This window comes from Equus przewalskii, chromosome 13 (assembly GCF_037783145.1).
Source record: "Equus przewalskii isolate Varuska chromosome 13, EquPr2, whole genome shotgun sequence".
Lineage (NCBI taxonomy): Eukaryota > Metazoa > Chordata > Mammalia > Perissodactyla > Equidae > Equus > Equus przewalskii.
In genome coordinates this window covers 25,591,241-25,613,567 of record NC_091843.1, presented here as the reverse complement: position 1 = coordinate 25,613,567, position 22,327 = coordinate 25,591,241, and the positions used below count along the sequence as shown (strand labels likewise).

The window sequence follows — 22,327 nt, the reverse complement described above, 5'->3', positions numbered from 1 at the left end:
TTGAATGTAAGATGGGAGAGAATAGAAATAGCTCTTGTCTGAAAGCAAGATAAGCATTCAATAACAAGAAGCAGCCTACTTTGGGAAGGTCTAGAGGCAGCTTGTGCAAAGGCCCTGAGGCAGAACCTAAGTAGGCCACTGAGCCTGTTCCCGGATCAGAAAGAAGGTCAATGTGTTTGGAACTTATTAAGCCAGGGTGATGGTAGGACATGAGATTGGAGAGGAAAATGGGGCTGGATCATACAGAGAGATTTATGGACTTTATTTTGAGTGCAACAAGAAATCATTAGAGTTTTTTTCATTTTAAAAAGATGACTCAGGCTCCTGTGTTACTTCACCAGCACCGCTTTGTACCTCTCCAGGGCACCATTCACTGTGTAGGCAATGTAAATGGAGCCCCCTGGAGTCGTGCAAGGTGAAGCAGCCCTGGTTGTCCTCGCCAATCTCGCTGAGCCTTCAGGCTCTGAGAATCCCATGCTGAGTGACCCTGGGGTGGAAAGGGTCCGAGTCTTCCTCAGGGGCTCCGATGATGCCAATCCTCTGTGGTCCTGCAGAAGCCGAGGGCAGGTCTGGCCGCCCTGAGGGTGTCTGCCCTGAAGCCTGTAGACACTCCCCTCTCCCAAACTCTGTCAACAGAGAGGCCCCGTCTCCTCCCTTCAAGCTGACACCCTCAAAGCCTTTAAGTAGCTTGTAACTCCATCATCTCAGCGCCCCTTGGAGGGGAGCAGCCGGCAGATTAAGTGATTCTGGGATCCAGGCGCTGAGGAATTTGGGGCCTCTCGGCTTTCTTGGCAGGAGTTACAAGTACACGCAGAGACTGTTCTTCAGAACAAGTGAAAATAATTCCTTCCAGGGGCAGAAAAAGGCATGCTTTTGGCAAAGGACTTCGTAAGATGTTATCTCAAGAGACCTGCATGGGAGCCCTGGGAGGGAAGGCAGAAGTTGCTACAGCAGGTGGGGAAATGGACGGGCAGGCAGGGAAGGACTGAGGAGGCCTCCCACAGCCCTTCAGGAACTGAGTCTGCTCACCTGCTAACCGGTGCCTCCTGCATTTTCCACTCTCCTGGGACTGGAGGGGGAGAGAAATGGGGAGGGGGAGGGAGGGACGAGGAGGGCTGAGGAAGAGAGACCTGCTGCTGAAGTCTCATGCCCAGTCTCCCTCCCCAAGCCGGACATCTTGGAGGAAAAAGTCACAGATCCGGAAAGTCAGGGCTGGAAGGGACCCTGGGGATCATCCGATCCAACCTTCTTATTCCGTGGATGAAAAGATCAAGGCCTCAAAGATGAGTCCTTCCCCTTGCTGGCCAGCCAGGGAGATGACCTACTGCTATGCCAGAGGAGAAAGTTGGAACTGACACATTTTGGAGGACATCTTGGTAATATCTGTCTATGTTTCAAACACACATATTTTCTTGGACCCAGCAATGCCACTTCTAGAAATTTCTCCTACAGAAATCCTTGCACACGCGCACAGAGCTGTGTGTACAGGCTTGTTCCCTGTAGCGTGCTTTGTCAGTGCAAGAAACCTCAAGAGATAACACAGGGTATGGTTATCAGTAGGTACAGCATTAAACGGTGGGACATTTGTGTTATGGAATACAGGGCAGGCACTGGAAGGAAGGAGGCAAATATACATCCTTGGTTGGGAAGATTACTAGTGATATTTTAAATTAAAAGCACAGCACATAGTAAAATGTATAGCATAATCCAATGTGTATAACAAAAAGTGTTGTTGTTGGTGCTGCCAAGTTGATTCTGATTCCTAGCAACCCTGTGTACAGCAGAGCACCTGCCCGGTGTTTTTGTGCCATCCTCTTGCCTTCCAGCACTCTATGAGACAATGCCCCACTGCTGTTCGCAGGGTTTTCATGGCCAGTTTTCTCAGAAATGGGTGGCCATGTCCTTCTTCCCAGTCTGTCTTAGTCTGAAAACTCTGCTGAAACCTCTCCACCACAGGTGACCCTGCTGGTATTTGAAATACCGCTGGCATAGCTTTCAGCATCACAGCGACACGCAGCCTCCACAGTATGACAATCAACAGATGGGTGGTGTGGTTGCACGATCGGAAAACAAACCTGGGCCTTGGCGGTGAGAGTGCAGAATCTTAACCACTAGACCACCGGGTCAAAATATATACAAAAAGTATATATACATATATATGTACACACATATATCTTTATATATTATAATAATATATTTCCAGAAAAGTATATCTAGAATATTAACAGTTAATTTACTTTAGGAAATGAAATGGGAGCTGAAGAGGAGGGATTTCCACTTCATTTTACACCCTTATGCACAGTTTGGAGTTTTATATTTGGTAAGATTTTACCATGTATATAATACTTGCATTACAGAAGGAAAATTGCGGGGGGCCAGCCCCATGGCTAAGTGGTTAAGTTTGCGTGCTCTGCTTTGGCGGCCCAGGGTTTCGTGGGTTCGGATCCTGGGCGCAGACATGGCACCGCTCATCAGGCCATGCTGAGGCGGCATCCCACATGCCACAACCAGAAGGACCCACAACTACAATATACAACTATGTACTGAGGGGATTTGGGGAGAAGAAGAAGGAAAAAAGGAAGATTGGCAACAGTTGTGAGCTCAGGTGCCAATCTTAAAAAAAAAGAAAAGAAAAGAAAATTGGGGGCTCAGAGAGGGGAAGTCGTTTGGCTGGGACCATGCAGTCTCCTAGCCATTGCCAGGGTTGGGACTGGTTGGGGCAGGTCTGCTGGCTTCTCTTTTTCTCCTCCAGCACACTGCCTTCTCTGCTGAGCCCAGGAGGCAGCCCTGGGCCACTCGAGGGCTGTAGCCCCTGTCCGTCTGTCCCATGGCTGAGAACTGGGGATATGAAGATAACGTTTCTCCGGGCGCAGGGATGATGACGCTGTACGTCTTCCGGCTTCTGCTTCTTGAATTCCTTTTCTGACTGTGCCACTAAGAATAGATATAGAGCAAATCTCAACTCCCTTCTCCTCTCTGAGACTCAGTTTCCCCCACCTGTAAAATCGTGTGTGTTGCGGGGCGAATGTGGTGGAGAAGTTGATCCCTCAAAGTCCTTCTGAGAACGGACGGGCCAGGCTGCTCGGCCACCCCCGGAGGTGGGGCGCATGTTCCCATTTCTTGCGTCATGCTGCCCCCTGCTGGTCTCTCAGGCGGCGCTTCCTGACCTTCCAAGAAAGAGGTTCTCCACCGAGGCTGTACCCCGCCCTGGGGATCCTCTTGGAGACATGTGGAGTTCTTTGGGGCTGTGGGGGCACATCCGGCGTTTAGTGCGCAGGGGCTGACAGACCCTAGCCGTCCTGCAATATATGAGACAGTCCTGCGCAGAGAACTGTCTCATATCCCGTATGGCTTTTGAATGAACAAATGATGAAACCCTGTTCACAATTATCTGAGCCTAGAATGGAACTCACCTTTGCAAACGTTGACAAAGTTCTTTGGTTTTTTGTTTGTTGTTGTTTTGTTTTGCGCTGCTTTAAGATATGGGGAACTGCGATGACCCTGTAGATGGATGAATGCTTCACTTTGCTTTGTCTGGAACTTTACCAAGAGTTTCTCACCAGCTCATAAAAGCAGGACACCCAGTGGCGCGTGTGTGGTCATCAGTTTGACCCATTTGTGTGGCCTGCATTTGTAGCCATATCCCATGGCAAATGTGTCCCCAAAGAGATCTGAGACTTCTTTCAACAGATGAAGAACAAAACATTACTAAACTAGCAACAACATATGAAATGCAGAGGTTTTATTCTTTGGTCTTTTGTGTTTTATTTTTTTCCAGCTTTATTGAGATATTATAGACATGATCTATTTAAGTTTAAGGTGCACGATGTGATTATTTAATACATGTATATATTGCAAAATGCTTACCACAATAAGATTAGTTAATAGCTCCATCCCCTCACAAAATTACCTCTTTTGTGTGTGTGTGGGGGGATAGCATTTAAGATCTCTCGTAACAGCTTTCAGGTATATGACGCTGTATTGTTAATTATAGTCACCAAGCTGTAGATTAAAACTTGCTCGTTTTATTTATTTATTTTTGAGGAAGATCAGCCCTGAGCTAACATCTGCTGCCAATCCTCCTCTTTTTGCTGAGGAAGACTGGCCCTGAGCTAACATCTGTCCTTGTCTTCCTCCACTTTATATGTGGGATGCTTACCACAGCATGGCTTTTGCCAAGCGGTGCCATGTCTGCACCCGGGATCCGGGCCGGCAGACCCAGGCTGCTGAAGCGGAACGTGCGAACCTAACCACTGTGCCACCGGGCCGGCCCCTAAAACTTACTTGTTTTATAACTAGAAGTTTGTACCCTTTAACCAACATCTCCCCATTTCCCACAGCCCGAGCCCCTGGCAACCACCATTCTACTCTCTATTTCTGAGGTCAGCTTTTTTAGATTCCAGATATGAGTGAGAACATACAGTGTTTGTCTTTTTCTGTCAGATTTATTTCACTTAGCATAATGCCCTCAGGGTCCATCCGAGTTACTGCAAAAGGCAAGATTTCCTTCTTTTTATCACTGAATAATATTCCATTGTATGTATGTATGTATACATATATTTTCTTTTTTTTCCAATTGTTTTATTGAGATCATAATGGTTTATAATGTCGTATAATTTCAGGTATGTGTTATTATTTATCAGTTTCTATATAGCCTACATCGTGCTCACCACCAATAGTCTAATTTTTATCCGTCACCATATATAGTGCCCCTCTACCCCTTTTGCCCACACCCCAACCCGCTTCCCTCTGGTAACCACTAATCTCTTGTCTTTGACCACGTGTTTGTTTATCTTCCACATATGAGTGAGATCATGCAGTGTTTGTTTTTCTCTGTCTGACTTATTTCCTTTAACATAATACCCTCAGGGTCCAGCCATGTTGTTGCAAATGGTAAGATTTTGTCTTTTTTATGGCTGAGTAGTATTCCATCGTGTATATATACCACATCTTCTTTATCCCTTCTTCAATTGATGGGCACTTGGGTTGCTTCCACATCTTGGCTATTGTGAATAATGCTGCAATGAACATAGGGGTGCATAAGTCTCTTTGAATTATTGATTTCAAGTTCTTTGGATAAATATCCAGTACTGGGGTAGCTGGATCATATGATATTGCTATTTTTAAGTTTTGGGGAAATCTCCATACTGTTTTCCATTGTGGCTGCATTTCCACCAGCAGTGTATGAGGATTTCCTTTTCTCCACATCCTCTTCAATATTTGTTATTTTTTGTCTTGGTAATTATGGCCATTCTAACAAGCGAGGGGTGATATCTCATTGCAGTTTTGATTTGCATTTCCCTAATGATTAGTGATGTTGAACATCTTTTCATGTACCTGTTTGCCATCTGTATATCTTCTTTGGAAAAATGTCTGTTCAAATCCTCTGCCTAATTTTTGATTGGGGTATTTTGTTGTTGTTGAGTTGTATTAGTTCTTTATATATTTTGGAAATTAACACCTTGTTGGATATATGATTTTCAAATATTTTCTCCCACTTGGTGGGTTGTCTTTGTTTTGTTCATGGTTTCCTTTGCCTTGCAGAAGTTTTTAGTCTGATGTAGTCCCATTTGTTTATTTTTTCTTTTGTTTCCCATGACTGAGTAGACACGGTGTTTGAAAAGATGCCAATAAGACCCATGTCAAAGAGTGTGCTGCCTTTATTTTCTTCTAGGAGTTTGGTGGTTTCAGAAATTACGTTCAAGTCTCTACTCCACTTTGAGTTAATTTTTGTGTATGGTGTACGATTATGGTCTACTTTCATTCTTTTGCATGTGGCTGTCCAGTTTTCCCAACATAATTTATTGAAGAGAGTTTCCTTTCTCCGTTGTATGTTTTTGGCTCCTTTGTCAAAGATTAGCTGTGCACAGATGTGTGGTTTTATTTCTGGGCTTTCAATTCTGTTCCATTGTACTGTGTGTCTCTTTTTGTACCAGTACAAGGCTGTTTTGATTACTATAGCTTTGTCATATATTTTGAAGTCAGGGATTGTGATGCCTCCAGCTGTGTTCTTTTTTCTCAGGATTGCTTTAGCTATTCAGAGTCTTTTGTTGTTCTGTATATTTTAGGATTCCCTGTTCTATTTCCAAGAAGAATGTCATTGGGATTCTGACTGGGATTGCATTGAATATGTAGATTGCTTTAGGTAATAGGGACATTTTAACTATGTTTATTCTTCCAATCCATGTGCATGGAATATCTTTCCATTTCTTTATGTCATCTACGATTTCTTCCAATAATGTCTCATAGTTTTCAGTGTATAGGTCTTTCACCTACATGATTAAACTTAATCCTAGATATTTTATTCTTTTTGTTGCAATTGTAAATGGAATTGTATTCTTGACTTCTATTTCTTCTAATTCATTATTAGTGTATAGAAATGCAACTGAATTTTGTAAGTTGATTTTTGTACCCTGCAACTTTGCTGTAATTGTTGGTTATCTCTAATAGTTTCCTGGTGGATTCTTTAGGGTTTTCTGTATATAGGATCATGTTGCCCACAAACAGCAAAAGTTTCACTTATTCCTTTCCAATTTGGATACCTTTTATTTCTTTTTCTTGCCTAGTTGCTCTGGCCAAAACTTCCAGTACTGTGTTGAATAGGAGTGGCGAGAGTGGGCACCCTAATCTTGTTCCTGTTCTCAGAGGGATGGCTTTCAGTTTTTCACTGTTGAGTATGATGTTGGCTGTGGGTTTTTCATACATGGGCTTTATTATGTTGAGGTACTTTCCTTCTATACCCATTTTATTGAGAGTTTTTATCATAAATGGATGTTGGATCTTGTCAGATACATCCTCTGCATCTATTGAGATGATCATGTGGTTTTTATTCCTCATTTTGTTAATGTGGTGTATCACGTTGATTGATTTGTGGGCATTGAACCATCGGTGCATCCCTGGTGTAAATCCCACTTGATCATGGGAGGAGGGGCAGGAGCTCTTCCACAGTTTCTTTATCCATTCATCCTTTGACAGACACTTAGCTTGTTCTCATGTCTTGGCTATTGTGAATAATGCTGCAATGAACATGGGGATGCAGATATCTCTTCAAATAGTGTCTTCATTTCCTTCAGATATATACCCAGTAGTGGAATAGCTGGATCCTAGGGTAGATCTATTTTTAATTTTTTGAGGAACCTCCATACTGTTTCTGCAGTAGCTGCACCAATTTTCATCCTCCCAACAGTGTACAAAGGTTCCCTTTTCTCCACACCCTCGCTAACACCTGTCATCTCTTGTCTTTTTTATAATAGCCATTATAACGGGTGAGAGGTGGTATTTCATCGTGCCTTTGATTTGCATTTCCCTCGTGATTAGTGATGTTGAGCACCTTTTTGTGTACTTGTCAGCCTTTTAAATGTTTTCTTTGGAAAAATACCTATTCAAGTCCTTTGCTCATTTTTTAATCAGGTTCTTTGGGTTTTGCTATTGAGTTGTATGGCCTTGTGTAATTTGGATATTAACTTCTTTTCAGATAGATGGTTTGCAAGTGTTTTTTGCCATTCCATAGGTTGCCCTTTTATTTTGCTGATGGTTTCCTTTGCTGTACAGAAGCTTTTTAGTTTAACGTAGTCTCACTCATTTATTTTTGCTTTTGTTGCTTGTGCTTTTGATGTCCTATGTAAAAAATGTTTGCCAAGACCAATGTCAAGGAGCTTTTCCCCTATGTTTTTTCAAACCCCAATGTCCACCTGGCCTTTTCCTTGGTTCTAGGGCTTTCCTTACTCTGGCCTTGCCTTACTTCTCATTAATTAATTAATTAATTCTCTTAACAAATGTTGACTGAGAATTATTAAGTTCCCATAAATGTGCTGAGGGCTAGGAGCACAGCAGTGAGCAGAAGAGATCAGGTCCCAGTTTTCATGGAGCTTACATTTTGCACTGGGGGGGGGGTGTCAGACTACAAAAGTGAATAAATGAGATAATAATTACAGATTGTGGTCGTTGATATGAAGGAGGGAAAATGGGAGTAAGAGGGGTAGACAGCAGAGGCCCCTGAGGAGGAGACATTTGGACTGAGACCTGAGAGTGATGAAGAGGTAGGCACTAATGAAAAGCTGCAGGAAGAGCGTAGTTCCAACAGAGGGGACAGTAAGTGCAAAGGGCCTGAGGCAGGGCAGACCTTGATATGTTTCAGGAACACAAAGGAGGCCATTGTGGCTAGAGTGTAGTGACTGAAGGGGTGGTATTAGGAGACAGGACTAGAGAGGTCATTTATTGGGTACCAGCTGTGACTAAGACACAACCCCAGTCTCCTGGTGCTCACTCTCCCATTTGCTCAGACTTCTTGCTGCCTGACTATGATACTTCCCTCTTCTTCTCTGAATCTTCCCCACCCTTCAAGACAGGTCCTGGTCATCTCTTCCGAGAAACTTCTCCATCTCTCCCAGCTCTTAGTCATAGGGGCATCCAATGTGTATGCAGAAGTGGGCAGCTCTGCCCACTCTCTTGCCTGCTAGGCCAGTGTTTCTCAAGCTATGGTCTTCAGGCCGCCTGCGTCACAGCCCCCTAAAACGTCCCTAAGGTTTAAATGTATTTTTAGTGAAATTATTAAGTTATAGCAAGTAGAAAGTTTAAGGACTTTACCATTCATCCATAGATGCTTCAGTTCTGTTTTGATTTTTTAAGAAATAAAACACATTACAAATACAGGAGAAGCCTGAATGCTTGTGAAAAGTGCAGATCCAGAGCCCTACCCTGGATCTGCTCGGTCAGAATCTCTGGAAGTGGAGCTGGGACTGTGCATTTTTAACAATCCCCCCGCCCTCCTCCTCCCTCATGCACCCTCATTCCTCTGCGTAGTGAAGACTGAGAATTACTGATATACAACAGTTAGAATGTGCCCCATCCATGCAGTCTCCTGTCCTTCCTTCCCAAAGGCTGAGGGTCTCAGTCTTTGCTGTGCTCAGAATCACCCAGGGAACTTTTAGCAATGCAGAGGCCCAGGCTACCCCTGAATCCTGTCGATCAAACTGGGGCAGGGGTGTCAGGCAACTCTATTACCAAAACCTCAAACGTGGGTTTTGGATGGTAGCAGGGGTTGGGAGCTAGGGGGAGTGGGGAGGACCCATCTCCCTTCTGCCATTCGAGACACTCCTGGGATCATCAAAGTCAGGATTCAGATATCCTTCCACCTGCTGTCTCCTGGAATACTGACAACAAGCATTTCCCGTGCCCCTGCCGAGTGCTGGGCAGAGCCGCTAGCAAAAGATGTTGCTCAGACATGATGGGGAAGAGGCCCTGACCCATGTCTGGGCTGCAGTCCTAGCTCAGACGTGAACTCAGTGGGTGGACTTGGAAGTAGAGTTGCCAGATTTAGCAAAGAAAAAGACAGGACACCTGGTTAAACTTGAATTTCAGATACCTAAAGAATAATTTTCTAGTAGAAGTATGTCCTAGATGTTGCACGGGACATACTTGTACTGAAAAAAAATTCTTGCTGGGGCCGGCCTGGTGGTGCAGTGGTTAAGTTTGCACATTCTGCTTTGGCGGCCCAGGGTTCGCCAGTTCAGAGCCCAGGAGCAGAGCTACACATCACGTGTCAAGCTTTGCTCTGGTAGGTGTCCCACATATAAAGTAGAGGAAGATAGGTATGGATGTTAGCTCAGGGCCACTCTTCCTCAGCACAAAAGAGGAGGATGGGCAGCAGATGTTAGCTCAGGGCTAATCTTCCTCAGAAAATACATAAAAAATAAAATGAAATAAATGATTCCTTGTTTATCTGAAATTCAGATTTAACCAAGAGTCCGGTATTTTATCTGGCAGCCCTACCTGAGGGAGTATCTTTTGCCCCTGTGAGCCTCAGTTTCCCCATTTGGGAAGGGGGGGGCGTGGGCTGGGTGACTTCCCCGAGTCCTTGTGGCTTGGAGGCTCCAGCAGTCAGTTCAGATGCATCCCACAACTCTGGGAGCCTTTCTCCCCAGCCCCGCCAGGGGGCGCCCTGACCCTCCTCAGCGGCCTCACTGGCCTCCAGCTCAGCTCGGTCCCTCTGGCTCTGGGGGAACATCTGGAAACCAGGTTGTGAGGCCACTATGGCCCAAGGTCCTTACTCATCCCATTATAGCCTACTCAGAAGGAGAGAAGGGGAGATCTCATAGAGTCTCTGAAGATGGGACCATCTCAGCCAGCTCCCCTTCTACCATGATTCAGAAGGGGGAGACGGGACCCCTAGAGGGGAAGGCACTTGTCCAGGCGCACACTGCTGTCCTGGAAACTGGACTCCTGCCTCCCTGTTCAGGGCCCCTTTACCTCCTTACGGAGCCCTTATTGCTCTGTTTCCTGCTGGACACGTTTAACCCTTGCAGTCTTGTAGCCAAAACCAATGCAAACACCAGGCACCCCAGCACAGCCTAACAGCTGACATGCCTGAGCCCCTTGGCAAAGGGAATGTGGCACTGACGCAGGAAACCTTACAACTGAGAGAGGACCAGGGATAAAGGACCGGTCTAGGTGGTGGGGAAAGAGCAAGCCCCTCACAGTTAATTGGGAGTATCATTATTAGTATTATTATCAGCTTCCTCCATGCCAGACACAATGACCTGTGAAGCAGGGACCACTAGCATCAGAGGATATGAGAACAGATGAGGAAACAAGCTCAGTGTTGGGTCATTGGATTGAGTGGGGCTCAGTCTAGTTTTGCAGCGGATGTTGGGAGGGAGGGAGACCTCTGACCCCAGGGACCTCGATGGTCTCCAAAGAACCCACAGCCCCTTCAGAGTAAAGAGGAATTGCCCAAAGGGAGGGATACCCACCACTTCAGAGCAGGAGATGACTTTAGGAGAGCACAGATTTGGCATGAACTCACAGTGAATTAGGTGTAATTTGATTCTCTTTTGGACAGTCTGGTTATCAAACAGAAAGTCACAGATTTCTTGTTTTCACAAGGAACAGAGCATCCTTTGAGCACAGGGCACATTCGTAATTGCATAACGTTGCTTTTTCACTGAATTTAGATTTTTTTGTTGTATTTATCTTTAAGGCTTATCTCTATTTATGGTAAATGACATTGATTTTCCGCCCAAAGTAATGAGATCATTCTCTTTAAAGGTTAAGTTGTTTTTTCTTTTAAGTGATTTGATTTAAAGGGACGGAAAGCACAGAGAGGAGGATAGGCAAACACTGCCTTTAAGGATTCTGGACTCTGAGGGCGCCTGTCAGCTCAGTGGATCAGTTTTGCTGCAGCCGGCGGGATATGCAGCCCTGCCCTGTCCTCCAGGCCCCTGGGCTGATTCCTGCTTCGTGCCAGGTATGGGGGAGAAAGCTCTGGGTTCCAGGTCCTTCCTTTTTTCATTGTCTCATCACATGACTGAGTCACTCAGCTTCCCTGAACCTCAGTTTCCTCATCTGTAAGTTGATGGCAGAGCTGTTGTAACAGTGAGTTTGTGCATCACATGGATTGTCTGCCCCAGGCTGACCAAGGCGTGAGATTACACCCTGCCGTCCTCAGGGCAGATGTCCTATCTCCTTCTCTACCTGAAGGAACACCCCATCTGAGCCGCGTTCCATAAAGCGCTCTGCTTTATTTCCTTTATAGCAAGTGTTTCTACTCGAAACGGTATTAACTTATACATTGTCTGCCCAGCCAGACAAAGCCTCCAGGGCAGAGGGACCGTGCTGGCCTTCCTCATGAGAACATAGGACATGCCGAGCATCCTGCAGGCACCTGATAAACATTGCGAACAAATAAACGAGCCAATACTGAAATAGACCCCGTCAGCCTCTCTGCCTAGCTTGCCGGAGATTATGAGACTAGCACTGGGCTCTCATTCCTCAGACGGCTGGGACCAAGCCGGCCAGCCTTTCCCTCCTCTTGTGTAGGAAAGAGAACACCAGGACACAGTTTGATTTTTTATGAGTTTGTATTATTTTAGTAATTTGAAAATAATTTAAAATAAGAGGGAAACAAAACAACTCTGGGCTTGGCACCTGAAGACCAGCTCTGTGGCCCGTGACACTGGAGCACACTTCTGGGGCTGTTTCTCTGTCTCGAAGGGGAGTCTCGGAACACCGCCTGAAATAGCACGCTAGCATGAGGGACGTGCATGAGCTCTGAAAAGTGCTCTGTGGACTTATGATGACATTATCTTTCCAAAATCAGAATGTCCATTTTAAAGAAAGTCCAGTCCTCTCTCTCTCTACCTCTCTCTCTCTCTCTCTCTCTGGTTTAAAACCCAACAACTTCTCATTGCACAAAAAATGGAATTCAAACTCCTTACCATGGCCTACCAGCCCAGATGGTCTGGCCTCTGCCCACCTCCTCAGCTCCATCCAGTAGGACCTCCCCTTCATTTTGTTCACAAGCCATGCTGGCTTGGAACTCATCATGCTCCCCATTTGCCTCAAGGCCTTTGCACATGCTCTTCCCCTTGCCTGGAATGTTCTTTTCCTGTTCTCTCTCCTCCCCATAACACACTCTTAATTCCTTCTCTTCCTTCGGAACCCGGCTCACATTTTCTCCAGGAAGCCTAGAACAGCCCTATTCTATTCTATTCTATTGTCCAATAGAATTTTCTGTGATGATGAGAAAATTCTAGATCTGTCCTGTTCAATAGGATAACCACTAGCCACAGGTGGCTATGGAGCACTTGAAAAGTGTCTAGTGTGACTGAGGAACTGAGTTTTCCATTATGATTAATTTAAATTTAAATCTAAACAGTCATGCATGGGCAGTGGCTACCACAACGGACAGTTCGACTCTAGAATAATGCTGTGTCCTCCTGCTACACACATTTATGGTTTCTTATACTCTTCCTTCATTGCACCCATCACATCTCGTGATTTATATGTAATTGTGCAATTGTTTAATCTATTCCTCGCGAGACTGTACATTCCAAAAAAACAAATGCTTTGTCTGCTTTGCCACAATTGCGTCTCCAGCACCTGGCTTAGGACCTGGTACATAGCAGGTACATCATAAACATTTATTGAATAAATGGAGGAATGAATGAATGATTCGTGAAAGGAGATAGTTGCTCAGCCTGGTGCTTCTGATAATGAAGCACAGTAATGAAAAACGGTCAGCCCACAGGTCAGAAAATTAAAAGTGAGCTAGATTCGTGTTTATAGGATATATATTCCCTGTGTATAAATAAGCCTGTGGATGTGCAGGTGTGTGTACAAAAGTATAATAGTGTGCTTGCCAAGGTTTGCATTTGTGCAGTTGTGTGTAGACACGTATGTCGCGTGTCTGCGTGTCAGGGTAATGAGGTGACTAAGACAAAGACACAGGCAAAATCACTCAGGAAGGCAGTTTCTAAGTCCTTACTTTTTATTTTGAAAGATTTGTCAAACTCTTCACATCATGGCGAGAGTTTGCATGATTAATAAGAAGCAGCTTTTTCATGAAATGCTTGGAGGTGAACGAGTTCTCAGCCTGTGAGATCCGACCATCCCATTGACTTTGAAGTTTCTCTTGATTAATAAAAGAAAAAGGGGCAGAGGGAGAAAAGGAGGAGGAACATGCTAGAAACTGAGGGAAAGACCCCTCAGGACAGCCATCCAAACGGGAAAAAAAAAGAAAAACCCAAAAAACAAAACCAGTTCACCAACTCCACTTTTTCTATTTTACAACTTTCTATGCTTCACCCTTGATTTTGGCCTTCCTGGCTGAAACAGCCCAGCCAGCATCTCCCAAGGACGGTTCGGAGGAGAGAAGCCCTGTAGAATGTGCGGATCCACCCCCCAGAGTCCTGGAGATTCCCAGCTTCCAGAGAACTGTGGCCACAGCTCCCAAAAGTTTGAACAAACAGCCTAATGCGAAAAGAAATGGCCCTGGAAAGTGAGGGAGGAAACGGTGAGGGGCTGGGTTCCTGTGAGAGTTTACAGATTTTCCTAACACAGCCCCAGGTTCTTTCTCTCAGTTACAGCCCCAGGCAAACAGACGTGTTATCTGTGGTTCTGGTTGATGGCATCTGCAGGGATTTCTACACCACAGGTTCTCTGGTCCCAGAAATGTCCTTGCCAACGTCACGTATCTGTTACTTCCCTTTGCCCAACTTCAAGTCACGTGAGGAAGACCCACCCCACCCCCTGGCAGCCAATACCCTAAATAAAATTAACACAAAGTCTGACTTGGTGAGTATTAGTTTCAAAGAGAGAAATAGAGAGAAAATCTGAAGATGCAGTATGTGTTGAAGGCGGACTTGAGCAGATCAGTTCCCACCCATAGGCCACCAAGACGATGAGCAATGCTGCAAGAGGCAAGAGAAAAATGGGACCATTAGTGGGTGAGCAAGAGGCCTTGATAGCCGAGCTACAACTAAGAGTGTCATGACTTGGGTTAAAATTTCCGTATTTAGCACCGTTAATGTATTCATTTAAATCTATGTTAGCACCTTGTCCCCAGGCAGAACAACAAACCATCCAAACATTTTAAACATTGGGGGAAACAGGAAGGGGAAGGTCAGAGAGGGAGAATTCTCCGGTCCTGCGGAAGGAGGCAGGAGGTTAGATCACCAGGTCCTTGTCGATATCCTCTGCAAAGCAAGAAGAGAGAGCAGAGTTAGAAACGAGGCCGTGTGCCCGTGAAGACCTGCTTCCCGAGGAGGCGGTGGGTCCCACCCATCCCCAGGAGCAGGCCCAGGGGACCAGGCCAAGGTCACCCAGGCAGTCAGGGACTGAGAACTTTGGTTTCCTGTCCCGTGTCCCTGTCACACACGCTGCCAAGTTACACTTCCTGTTTCCTCTCTAAGTGCCTCCCAGTTCCCAAAATAGTGCCTGACAGAGTGAGTGCTAATGCTTGAGGAAGGGAGAGAGAGACAGCCAGATGGGACAGAGAAGGATCAAGAAGTCGCCTGAGAGAAAGGCCCACCCAGACAGGGGAGAGCAGACAGGAGTTAACTAGGCACAGAGAGCAGAATCAAGCAGAAAGGATACACAGACAACAGAGAGAACAGAGAGGAGGAAGAGAGAGGACACGGCCCCTTGGCTCAGACACTCACGCTCCTTGATGCCGAAGCAGCCGGCCCACTCATCAAGGGCGATGTACTTGTCATGGTCCAGGTCACAGGTCTCGAAAAAGCGGGTGGTGCAGTGCTCCATGGGGATGAGGGGTGCACGCAGTGGGGCCAGCTCCGTGTGGGACAGGTACCTGCGGGGAGGAGGCGGGAGGGCCTGAGGCATGGAAAAGTCCCACGCCCCAGCATGGGGAGACAGTGGGGAGTGAGCCTGGACCACAGGGCGGAAGGAGACGATGTGCAATGCAGGACCTCAGGACAGGAAGCCAGGACCCTGGGTCTACCCCCAGCTCTGCCACTGACCTGCCGTGGGACTTGGAGCACAGCGCTGCCCCACTCTAGCCTCAGCTTCCCTCTCCACTAAAGGCAGAGGAGTTGGCATAATGTCCAAGGACACTTCTAGTTCTGAGGTCCCATGGGTTCACAACAAAGGTCTCTTGCTGCATTTAATTATTTCCTAATTGACTGAGAGTTGAGGGCACAGAAACTTAGAATGAAAATATTCAGCACTTCTGCTCTTGGTAGCTCAACATCTGATATGAAACAACAATGCATGTTTTCTAGGGACACACATTTATGCAGTTGCAAATGCATAGAAGAGACTAAAAAGATGCATCGAAAGGATGATGCTTCTGGGGAGGAGCGTGGGAAGTACAGGACGGGCAGTGAGTGTCAAGGGAATGCTAACCTTCAAAGAGCTCTGGTTTTTTGTAGCCCATGCAGTGTGTGCGAGGGAGGCCTTCTGATTTCTCTCCCACTGTGCTCCCTTCCTACTCTTCCAGCTGACCTTGACTCCAGAGCACGTGTATGATTTTTTTCCCTTGTTCCCCAGAGCCCTCAACTAGTTGTCCTCAAGACACTCTTCCCCAAGAGGCTGCAGTGTGACTCCAATTTTCTCTCTGATGGCCAGACCCCCCTCGCCCCACCCAACTCGTGGAAGGAATCACACAATGGTGGAACTGGAAGGAACACCCCCCTCCCCTTTCCTTGTAGACTGCTGGGAAAACTGAGGCCCAGGGAGGGGCAGGGACCCAGACAAGGTCACCCCATAGCTCTGGGACAGAAGAGGGGGAGGATGGATCCCTTGTCCCAGGCCGGAGCGCCTTCCCACATGCCCTGTCCTTGCAGCCCCATCTGGGCGCCTCCCTCCTGGCCCCTTCATTGTGGTGGGATCCAGCTGCTCAGTCTAAGCTCCAGATGTCCCCTGAATTTTCCCTCCCCTCCACAGTGATGACTCCGTTGGATTCCAGCCACAGAAGGAGCCTGGGAGAGAAGCAGCAGAGAGTTTCCCAGAGCTCAGGAGACCCCAGCACCCAGGATCCTGACAGGATGGGCAGGCTCCAGGCACACGGGCTAAACCAAGAGCGGGAGGCAAGCCTTCTGGAGAGGAGTGTGCCCGGGTACAGCGTGCTCGCCCAGGCACGTGAGCAGCGTGGTCCTCCTTTCCAGGCTCCTCCAGGAACACACAGCAAGAGAAGGCCAGAAGGTGGTGGTGAGGGGCACAGCCCCTGCTCAGCCACAGACACTGCAAGCCACCACCTGCAACTTCTGACAGCCTGTTCTACTTTTTCCTTCTAGTGTGAGCAGCAGATCACCACCCAGAGTGTGAGTTCCATGGGACAAGGACCAAGTTCAATCCGTTGCCTGGAATAGCGCTGGGCACATCATAGACAGTAAGTGTTTGCTCACAGACCAGAGACCTGCCTACTCTTCAGGGCATTGCACAGCACTTCATGACCCATCTATCAAACCAAGGGCTTGTGATGTGGATGGAATTGGCTCTGTGAATTTTTTAAGAACTTCCAGGGCTAGGTTGCCCTGTTGGGCCGGGTCTCAGGGTCTTGCTGAAGGACTGTGAGCATGCAGGCTTCCCCACCTGGGCGCCTGCCACCCCATGGGGTCTACACTCATTCCTGGCTCAGTCTCCCTCAGCTAATGGATACGCAAGGCCTGTACTCCCAGGGTTAATGAGGGATTTTCCATTCCAGCTGACTTCCGCCTCTTCTGGCAGGACAGTGTCTAATGGCTTTCTTCCGCCCAGTTCTGCATCCTTTCTCCGGATGCCTGTTCCTTCCTGCCCCAGCCCCTAGGCAAACCGTGGGCTCCAGGGCTGGGAGCAGTGAAGGCTGCTGAGAGATTTTCTGACCATATCCAGTGAGCCTACCAGCCCTGACTCATGAATGTCTCCATGGACTCCAGGACCAAGCCAGAGCAGCCCCCCGAGATCCTGAGGGCCTGGGGTCTTACCCATCAATGGGGTGCTGGTCCAGCTGGCCAAACTGCCAGTGCACGGGGAAGATGTACATGTTGTAGTTCTTCTCGAAGTCCCGGGCCAGCAGCTCCACCGGGTGGTCTCCAGCCTCCAGGCGCTTCTCATTCTCGTGGATCTTTTTCACCTGTGGGAGCAGAGATGCTCTGTGACAAAGCGTCCAGGGAGACTGTCTGGGCCAGTCCAGGCCCCTTTCACTGCTGACAGGAGGCCATAGCAGGCAGAGACCAGCCAAGACCAAGGTTCAAAATGAGGGAAGGAAGTGGTATAGAGGATTCCAGCATCTCATGCACAAAAGTGATCTCAAAGAGTTTTGCATAGAGCTGCCACCTCACAATGACCCGGGGAACATGTTAAAATGCAGCTTCCTGGGCTTGCTTCCCAGAGACACAAATTCAGTAGGCCCGAGGTAGGGCCCAGGAGGCTGCATTTCGACACACTCCAAGTGCTTGATATGTCCCTTAAAGTTTAAGATCCACAGACTCAGAAGGAAAAAGGAATAGGGTGGTTTGTGCCTCTTTTGTTTAACACTGGGCTGAACAAATGAGCAGCAGGTCTCTTCATTACAGGACTTCTCAGTGCCTTTAAGATGTGAATGTGCACTGTGAGCCTCCAAAGGCAGCGAGGGGAAGTCTGTGTCCTGGTGCCCGGGGTAAAGGCACTCGTCAGAGCAGGGATGTAGGCTTACACTTGGGGTCTAGTTCTGGGGACAGGACTGTGGATCTCAGCCAGCTCAGGGCCAGGAGCTGTCTGGCTCAGGACCAGGCAGGTGACGTGGGACAGGCTGGAAAGAGACCACTTACTCGCAGCTTCTGCTTCTCGGTCAGAAGGTTGTTGCCCTCATCCCTTTCGTACAGAGTGACCAGGACATTCTTGAGCCAGTCCCGCATGCGCAGGGGGAATTCGGTCAGCTCGGAGTCCAGGCAGGGGGGGATGTCTAGGGTCCAAAACACACGGGTCAGCACAGACCCTGACTCTCCCCGCCCAAGGTCAACATGCTGCCTGGGCCACTCTCCCCACCCCATGCCCTCTTCCTACAGCCACTTCAATCAGTGACCTTGGCACAGTGGCTCAACGTCTTGGGGCCACAGTTTCTTTACACCACATGAGCAAAGGAGAGTATGTGTGGGGAGGAGCGCTCTGCATATGGAGAAGTGCAAAGTTGTGTCTGGTGCTCCCTTGGCCTTGATCTGATCTGCTGAGGGAAATGATCCACTACAATGGTTCCTGCACTTTTCTGGGTGATGAACCCCAAGAGCAGAGGCCCGGGACCCATGCTGGTGATGTCAACCCCTGGGAGGTGGTTTGAAGCTGGGAGGCTGAAGAACAACATCTACCCACAGGCCCAGCTCAGCCGGGGTGGGAGTGGGGTCAGGAATGCTTAACCACCAGAACATTCTTTTTTTTTTTTTTTTTTTGAGTAAGATTAGCCCTAAGCTAACATCTGCTGCCAATCCTCCTCTTTTTGCTGAGGAAGACTGGCCCTGAGCTAACATCTGTGCCCATCTTCCTCTACTTTAGTCCCACCACAGCATGATTTGCCAAGCGGTGCCATGTCCACACCCAGGATCCAAACCAGCGAACCCTGGGCTGCTGAAGTGGAATGTGTGCACTTAACCACTGCGCCACCAAGCCAGCCCCCAGAACATTTTTTTTTTTTTGATGAGGAGGATTGGCCCTGAGCTAACATCTGTGCCAATCTTCCTCTATTTTGTATGTGGGAAACCTCCACAGCACAGCTTGATGAGCAGTGTGTAGGTTTGTGCCTGGGATCCAAACCTGCGAACCCCAGGCCGCCAAAGGGGAGCACTCAAACTTAACCACTGTGGCACCAGGCCAGCCCCACCACCAGAACATTCTTAGTGATAATGATTCCATCCTGGTCTTTGGAACTTAGAATCCCAGTATATTGGACCTGGAGATTTCATCCAAGTCTACCCGCTTATTGGACGAGTTAGAGAAGGGAGTGGAGAGAAGGGGCTTGCTCAAGACCACATTATCAGAGCTCATCCGACATCCAGGACATGTGCTTGCCTGGGGGCCCAGGGGTCTGTCCTTCCCTCATCCCTGGACTTCTGGAAAGCCCCCTCTGTGTTAGGACCACCACCTTCCTCGCCACCAGCCTGGGAGTGGAAGAGAATGTCTATGATGGAAACACTAAAAGATGGAGCGAGGGGGCTGTAGGCCCAAGAGGACAGCAGGAGCCACTTGGCGAAAGGCTCCTTGGCACCCTCCTCTGGCTCACTGCCCAAGACTTCCTACAGTGTTCATCCCCCGCCCACCCTCTCCAGGCCTGCGCCTTCTCATTCACACCCTGGGCCCCATAACTGGGGGATGGGGCTGACTGCAGGAGAATCTGGTTTCCCCCCCACCTCTCTGCAGTCTGCACACCTGAGGCAGGTGAGTGGCTCTCCCCAGGGCCATCTGGGGCCAGAATGTACCAGACACACAACGTGGATGCTGTCTTGAAGGGGAAGGAGATGTGGCCTTGGGTATTTCAAATGATAGGGCAGCTGCAATGCTGGAGGAGGCATCTGGGCCAGCTGAACCTGCACTTGGGATCCCTGACAAGAGGCCAGACAACACCCTGGCATCCTTTCCCCTAAACGCTTAACTCTGGTTTCTAGAAGAGGGTGGACAATCACACATTTTCAGTGGGCAGATAGGAATGTAATGGAGTAAAAGGGCTAAGGAGGTGACAATACTGAGTCATGGGGCCTAAGGGGAACTGACAGGTTTCCCCTATTTTAAAGCATTCAAATTCAAATATTTAACACGGCTTTATAGGCCCAGGTAGAACGTCATTTTTGCTTTACAGTGTTGAAGCAGGAAAGATTTGGGTTAGCTGCATAGAAGAATTTCCTCATTAGAGAAGAGAAATGAGTTGTCTTGGATGCTAGTGAGAGGCTCGAGAAGGCTTCCCTGATCTTGTGCTTCCACAACTGCTCAGCCCTTCCCGGGAGATGCCCTGAACTCAGAGCTGAGAGGAATCTACTCATAAACAATCATCTCAATTTATAAAGGGGCACCCTGAGGCTCAGAGAGTGGAAGAGATTTGCCCAAGATCGCACAGCATGGGGGCGGCACAGCCAGCATCAGCGTCAGTTCAGTGGTCTCTCCTCGAGATGGAAGCCCAGAAGGGCCCAAGGAAAGACTCACATTTGCAAGGCCCGATGTAGTCCAGGTGGAGCTTGTGGCCCTTCTTCGTGCCCTCCAGGGTGCACTTGGTGGCAAAGAAGTGGCAGGAGGAATCGAAGGTCTTGTTGTCATTGCTGCACACCTATCGGCAAAGCACAGGATTTCGCACCTTTATTCCCAAAGCCTTTCACTGATAGCACCACCCTCGCCCATTTCAGAGATGGGGACACTGACGTCCAAGCAAGGAGTGTGATTAGTCCAAGGTCATATAGTGAGCTAGTGATGGGACTGTGGCAAGAACCCACTCTTTGTGCTCCCAGGCCAATATTCAGCCCATGCTGAGAGCCGATGTGGGTCTCTGAGCAGAAGCATGACTGAGTCAGGGCTGCTGTATGGGAAACCAACCTGGAAGATTCAGAAAGGATGGACTAAAGATATGGATGGGAAAAGGCAGAGTGTACAGAAAACAGTTAACACAGCCAGCCTGGGACTGTTTTCCTTAGCAAGGCCTGCTTGTAAAGTTGGCCCTTGGCTGGCGTCTGGGAGCTCGGCTGGTACACAGTTCCCTGCCCCGTTACACACCTTTCCACATAGGATAAAGGTGGCTCACTGTGCCTAGGCTGCCTGTATAAGTAGTATGATTTATGGTAAACATCTGCTTTCCTTCTGAGAATCTGGAATTTTGCTATGTGCTAGGCAGAGGATGCCTATGTGACCAGCCCCCACTTAAAACTGGGTGCTGAGTCTCTAATGGACTCCTTGGGTAGAAACCTCACTCACATGTGACTGCATTTTTGTAGCTGGGGAAAGAGTGCACTCTTTGAGACCCCTCACGGGTGGGAAAGAGTAAGCAAGCCTGTACATGGATTCCTCCAAACTCTGCCTGTGTCTTGTTCCCTTATGATCCAGCTACCTTTCCTTAATATGTTGCTGTAATGAATCTTAACTGTGAGTAAGTGTATGCTGAGTCGTGCGAGTCCTTCTAGGGAATCTCTGCACTGGGGGATGGCCAAGCATAGCCAAGGACTGAACGAGGGCAGTGGCGATAAGTAGCTGTGTTAGGAGGAGGGGGCCTTGTGTTGAACATTCTGCGTGTGCTTACTTAGCATCACTTAGATCTCACTGCAGAGGGAGAATTGATGGGCTTCGGTGACCAATGGGATAGGGGTTAAGGAGTAAAGAGGAGGGAAGAGTTGACAATAATGCTAAAATTTGGAGCCCAGAGTATAAGTTGTGTTGGGGAGAGAGTGACAATGAAGAAGCCAGATGGGAGGTTGTGGGAATAATGCTGGTACCAGATTTGCTGCTCTGAGCTAGGTCACCACTAGCACAATGGTTGGCATGAGTGGGTACTCAATAAATATTTACTTGGATGGATGGATGGATGGATGAATGAATCCTATCATGTCGAAGTAGAATGAATAGATTTGAAAGGTTAAAAAAAAAACAGCACATACTGGGTACTTACTAAGTACTGGGCATTGTCTGACTAATCCCCACCATAGCCCTATGAGATAAAGACTATTTCTATCCCCACTTTTTGTATGAAAAAATGGAGACTTGGAAAGTTTCGGCAACTTAGCTAAGATCTCACAGCTAATGAGTGGTGGAGACGGGGTTTGAACCCTTCAGGCTAACTCAGAACCCACATGTTTGTCCCTGTTGCTTTGCTAAGCTGCCTCTACGTAGAGAAAGCCCCCATCTCAGCAGCCGATGTTGTTGATGTAGTAGTTTTTTCTGAGTCTGGCATAGAGCTTGGAACAATATGGTGCTAAGTAAATTCCTGCTGGTTGCTGGAGAGATCCCGTACAGGCAGAGCCCCCCCTGACTCATCTCCACCTTCTTTTCGTGGTCAGATCTAGTGAGGGGACTTCTGAGAGTGGAGCTGCCCCTTTCAACCGCCAAGCCACCAGTTTCCTGGGCAGACACTCTGTGTTCTGAAGAGCCTAATCCCCCCGCCACCTGC

At 47.9% G+C, this 22,327-nt stretch overlaps 1 protein-coding gene and 1 long non-coding RNA gene across 7 annotated transcripts in view; one reads left to right on the top strand and one right to left on the bottom strand.

Moving 5' to 3' along the window:
• The first annotated feature begins 11,070 nt into the window (after positions 1-11,070).
• LOC139075267 (uncharacterized) lies at positions 11,071-21,320 on the top strand. Its single transcript, XR_011525478.1, has 2 exons — positions 11,071-11,245; positions 16,183-21,320. It is a non-coding gene; the product is annotated as an uncharacterized lncRNA (long non-coding RNA).
• Positions 13,250-22,327, bottom strand: part of SPARC (secreted protein acidic and cysteine rich) — a 37,441-nt gene continuing 28,363 nt past the window's right edge. For all 6 annotated transcript variants that reach the window (XM_070570428.1, XM_070570429.1, XM_070570427.1 and 3 more), the window contains 5 exons: positions 20,383-20,503; positions 18,027-18,160; positions 17,202-17,350; positions 14,940-15,088; positions 13,250-14,474 (listed from right to left, as the gene is read on the bottom strand). In XM_070570428.1, coding sequence (XP_070426529.1) covers positions 14,446-14,474; positions 14,940-15,088; positions 17,202-17,350; positions 18,027-18,160; positions 20,383-20,503 — 582 coding nt within the window. In that variant the 3' untranslated portion in view covers positions 13,250-14,445. The remainder of the gene's footprint in view (positions 14,475-14,939; positions 15,089-17,201; positions 17,351-18,026; positions 18,161-20,382; positions 20,504-22,327) is intronic.